The following is a 5258-nucleotide window of genomic DNA, read 5'->3' as shown; positions in this document are numbered from 1 at the left end:
CTAGACAAATAAAAGGAATGAAGAAGAGGAAACTACAAGTAGTTCAAGGTATATCCTCTTAAGAGCAGTGACAACTAGCGTCCATCTTATACACCAATAGCGTGTAAGCATTTAGGGCAAGATGTTTAAAATTACAAAACCAATGAGAAATTACAGCCTTTTTCATTTCGTTTCTAAATATTGGCCTTGTGTTTGCTATGTCAACAGAAAGAAATGGTAAGCTTACTCCCTCCCTCTCCCCTCACCTCCAGACCTGTTCTGGCCAGTGGCTTCTCTCCTCCTCTTCTCCGTTAGAGAAAAATTTTGAAGGAGATTTAAGCTCAGCTGCTTTTACGGAATTGACAGCTGCTTTTGTTCTTGCATGTTCTAGAACTTTGGTTGACAGAGATGGACAGCAGTTCTAGAATTCCATTCCCTCAGCTCAGCCTCCTATCCAATTTGGGAAGACAACAGATTCCTTAACAAGGGAGAAGTGGAGGGAGGGAGCAGTAAGGGGACCAAAATGGACAGAGAAACAAGGGGAACGATATCCATCCCATTGCCAAACTGGTGCTGAAAGAAGAGGAAAAAACCCAGAGATGTTGCAGGGGAGAAATGGAGACAGGCAATGGAGGGGGGAGAGGGAAGTACAGGAGGCCAACGTGACACCTGTCACCACAAGTCACCATTTCCTGGGCTCTGGGTTCGTTACAGCCGGCAAAGAGAAACCCAGAGTCCCTCTATACAGTGTTCTTTTCAAGGAGCCAGGATAGAAAACAATCAGTATCCCCACCTTTTGTCTGATATTTAGCAGCAGTGTTGAAGAATACATCATAGGCATTTAGGGTATGTCTAGGTAAAGAAAGTCAATAGAGGTCAGCTTACATATTGTAGCTCACCTTAACCTTTTCATACAGTCTAGACAGAGCACCACTAGAATCAGCTAGCAGAACATCTCTACATCTAGCATCGGGATGAGTGCCATCACGCATCTATAACACTTAAATAAAGCAGCCACTCTTCCCTCGCATCTACAACACGTAACAACCGGACGTTTACACAAAGTCTAACTGAATATAGCAAGAAGGGTTTCTGGCTGCCGTTCCAAAGCACCAATTTGTACCCCAGAAGCAATGTTTTTCCCCTTCACTGTTGCAAAGTGCAATCTGAAAGTGGAAAGACAGCCTGTACTGGGCTCGTCTAGACAGCACATCAGTACAATACCGCATATAGTCTTGTTCCATTAAGGAAAAATGTTGACCAATTCTCCTATTACTTTTTTCTTTTTTACCCACCCCACAAATTAATAAGGCTGTCAGAATAGACATCAAAGATAGCCACCACCTACCTGGCAAGTCCGATGAAATACTGGATATCGGTGGATGATGGAACGGTACCGGGTAGTCCGTTAATGAAGGAGGAATAGCAGCAGCATCGACCGTTGTCACACTGGGCACTCTGACAGTAGATGGCTGATACATGAGAACCCTGTTTTAAACAGCATGGGAAATTACAAACAACCTGGCCGTTAGTTACGGAAGAGAAATTATGCACCGCTGTGCACTCTCACTCACAAGGTCACTATGTTACAACACAGCTATGGTGCGGCTACTCACTACAAGTATTCCACTTTAATTTCCTCTTTCATAACAGTCTTCATAATAATATGACCATATCTTGGCTCTCAACAGCAGCTGTGACATAAGAGCAAGCTGGCATTAAAGCAGAGTGCTGGGCCGGAGCTGTAAGTCTACCACTCTGAGACAAACGGCTGCCTGTGTCTGTGGAGCACCCTGGGAGGGAGGTGCGGGCAGCCAGAGCCAGGAGAGCAGCACTCAGTGCAGCCTCTCCACGGAGCCCTTCCTCAGTGCCAACCTGTCATGCCAAGGGCACGACTGACCATTACTCAGCCCCTGGAGCACAGGTTACACACATGGCAGTTAAATATCAAACCCATCTTTACTCACAGCCTGAGCCCAAGCTAAGTTCAGCTCTCCAGGAGCGTGCAAGCAGCTAAAACCCTCCTGCACCCCCCCCTCCTGCTCGATTACTTCACGGCACTGTTAACGACCTGACACCGCAGGCGTTTAGGCACCAGCCACGTCATAAAATATTTCGTAAATTCCCAAACTAGGTGGAAACACCCAGCGTCCCAGCTGCTCCGCATGGCTCCCTCCAGCCCACCAGTGTTACCCACTCACAGCTTCCTCCCCAGACCGCTGCACTGCTGGCATTTATGCTGCTTCCGATTTCAGACGTCCCTACTCAAGCACCTCTTACATTCCAGCCTACGTTGCTTCTGCCTACAGGAAGACAGCCCCAGTTTTACCAAAACTAGCGTTAAGGCAAGGCTGTTTGCATGAGATAAGCTACTCCCCGAAAGCATAACTTTGAAAAATGAAAACATGCTATTTCCATACCCAAACAGCAAGGAGAGACATTGGCCACAGACAAGACAAGAAAACTCAGTTCTTCTACAATTATGGTTGCAGGTAGCCATATTAGACAAACACAGGAGCACAGAAGGAAGCCTTGGTGCCTTCTGAAACTTCATTAAGATGTGTTTGTAGCTATTTTTTCCTTATGGAAATAAGAAGAGTCTCTTGCAGGACTCCTCCACAATCCTCACAGAGAGCAACATTTCAGTATCACTGCTCAGAAGCTGTTGATGGTGACCAACAATGTGCTCAAAGACCTCACAGTCCTGTGGACTAGACACAGTACACCCACTCATTACTTCAAGAGCTTGCAAAACAGAAGGAGCGTGTTTTTACTGCTATTATTTTAGTACAAGACGTAAGCTGCTGCACTGAGAGACACAAGACACATACCTCACGCATGCAGCAAACTAATAAGCCATCGCTACAAGCTGACGCTTGGGATCACCTTTGTGGAGCAGTGACTGCTGGTGAGCCTAACCAGCACCCCTCTCTCCCTGCGTGCCTCCTGCGCCCTATGGGCCAAGAGCAAGAATGTTACGGAAGCCACAAACAGTAACTGCAGCAGAGTTGCACAGATTGGGACAGACAGAAGGCAGCACAACAGTAACAAAGCTGGTTAAGCCTGCTGCTGGCGTCAGGCACGACTACAAAGACGGAGCAGCTGACCGAGGACTTGGGAAGCTGTTTGGTTGCACTAACCAAGGTGCAGGACTGACTGATAACCATGGCCCACAACACTGTCCCAGACATTCCAGAGTTCAACAGAGAGATGGAGGAAAAACCCATGCTGATTCAAAACAGCAAAGCACCTCCCTTCCAAGCCCAACAAGATGGATGAAACACGCAGCACAGTCTAGTTTCCTGGGCACCAGAGCAGGTTAGATAAAGGGTGTAACAGCGAGAGAAAAGCCTTTCAGATGACACCAACACAGCAAGCACACATAAAGCTCCTCCACTTGGCATAATCTGCTTTCTCAGGAGAATCCTGTCCATTAGTTTAATCAGCTTCCTTTTCTATGGAGAGAGATCCCTGCAAACACAGCAACAGTCAGCGCAAGTCTTTTGTGAGATGTAAAACTATTTAATAGTGTTTTGCCTATACAAAGTTACTGTATGAATACAACCTTCTGCAAGGAGAGGCCTAGCAATTCCCCTCTGGGAAGTGTGGATCCAGCTCCACACACAAACTCCAGTTCGTCTACACATCAGTTTATCTGAGACATTACAGAACAACAACTAACTTTAAAATTGACAAACCCTTTGGTTGGGCTCCCTTGCGTTTCAGACATAAATATGCACTTCCTTTTGGCGGGAGGATCTTCCTCTTCATCAGAAGAGCTTTCTATTGTCAAGTCAATAACGTCAACTTTCTTCTTGTTTACCTCATTGGCTACCGTCACAGAACACTGTTTGCTAACAACACTAGAACCTAAACAAGAAAATAAAAGACATCATGGGTTTTAAGAGGCTGTTGGCATCAGCAGTTATATCCTGGTTTAGCTCCTCTTCCTGGCCACTGCAGAGAATGTGGTGGCCCAGGAACTGTTTTATTAGTATCGTGTATCATGTTACAAATCTTAAAGCACAAGCTTTAATCTTTGCCTAGTAGTTTAAGGGCTTAAAACAAGAGCAAGCTTTTGTTTTCTTAACTGCTATTATAAAAAGCAAAGACTAAGCCCCAAACCACACATATTTAGAGGTACAACCACCCTTCCTTTTTAGTTTAAATGACAAGAAGGTTAGAAACATTAAGCCCTCCACAAAAACATCTACATCCACACACATAATCCAAGCTACAGCTAAGTCTCCGAGCCTTTTTGTTGGTTTGCAAGCGGTACCCAGATGTACATACTTTCTATTTTGGTGCATTGTGGACTTGAGACTTTCACAGCTTCTTTCTTTGGCCTCATAGGGCACCAGGATCCATCTTCTTGGAATTTGATCTCATCCACATCTGAACATTCATTAAGGATTTCCATAAAGAGCCTGAAAAATAAAAAGTTGAGTGGTTTCATTTTTGATTCCAAGTGAATTTTTTTTTATTCAAAGTAAAAAGGAGACACTGTTGAAAAGCTACTTATGATCACCTTCAACCCACCGTACATACTCTTTTCCCTAGTTCATCTTACCTGAAAGCCTGTAACTGCAGCCTTCGCAGCTATCTAAACCCGAGTATCCCAGCCTACCCATATTCCACTCCAACATTACTGCAATTCATGGATTTCCATACAAAGGATGATGGTTCCTGCTTCTGAATCAAGTCTGACACTTGTTCATGAGTTAAATTTTGAAGTTAATATCTTTAGAGACAGGAACACGTGAAAGGCGTTTCATCTATCCTTAGATGTCACATCTGGATTTCTCCAGAGGAAATATACTGAGGCTCAAGAGTTTGTCAGTGCGGTTAGGAGATGAACGATATGAATTTTATTACATGGAAACAGAAACTAACAAGGTCTAATAACAGTTCCTCCCAGTCTAAAATATTTTGACAAATAGTATGAAATGGCTAAAGCTCAAGTCACAAAGTAGCTATCAAGTACATCACGAATAATTGTAAGTAATAGTGTAATCCGCAAACCCAGTCTCTTACCCATCTAATATTAGGCTCTCGTAAGCTGCCTTTTTGTCACAGACAGGGCAGATCCAGGTAGGCTTCTTTTCATTCATTTGAAGATAAAGAGCAGCATCAAAACATTGCAGGTGTGTGCAAGTAACAGCCCGGCATGGGATTGTCAGTCTCATTTTTCCCAGCTGCAGGAGATGCATGTGAAGAGTGTCAGAACAGAAGACCATGAAGTCGGCCTGAATCGGCTAACAATGAAATCAGAGGCAGTC

General features: G+C 44.5%; 1 protein-coding gene across 23 annotated transcripts in view; it reads right to left on the bottom strand.

The window, feature by feature from the left end:
• The window catches only part of PIAS2 (protein inhibitor of activated STAT 2), a 33499-nt gene that overhangs the window by 4278 nt on the left and 23963 nt on the right, over window positions 1–5258 (bottom strand). For 10 of the 23 annotated variants that reach the window (XR_008730197.1, XR_008730196.1, XM_055698733.1 and 7 more), the window contains exons 9-12: window positions 5014–5174; window positions 4273–4406; window positions 3662–3849; window positions 1328–1467 (exon numbers count right to left, since the gene is read on the bottom strand). Coding sequence is in view for 21 of the 23 variants with exons in the window: in XM_055698733.1 (XP_055554708.1) it covers window positions 1328–1467; window positions 3662–3849; window positions 4273–4406; window positions 5014–5174 (623 nt within the window). In the remaining 2 variants the exon portion in view is untranslated. Of the gene's footprint in view, window positions 1–688; window positions 1468–3661; window positions 3850–4272; window positions 4407–5013; window positions 5175–5258 lie in introns of those variants that run through there. The other 13 variants (XM_055698744.1, XM_055698734.1, XM_055698730.1 and 10 more) reach the window with 5 other exon arrangements.

This window comes from Falco cherrug, chromosome Z (genome assembly GCF_023634085.1).
Source record: "Falco cherrug isolate bFalChe1 chromosome Z, bFalChe1.pri, whole genome shotgun sequence".
In the NCBI taxonomy this organism is placed as follows: Eukaryota; Metazoa; Chordata; class Aves; order Falconiformes; family Falconidae; genus Falco; species Falco cherrug.
The sequence above is the reverse complement of the archived record's forward strand: the minus strand, read 5'-3'. Positions and strand labels throughout refer to the sequence as shown.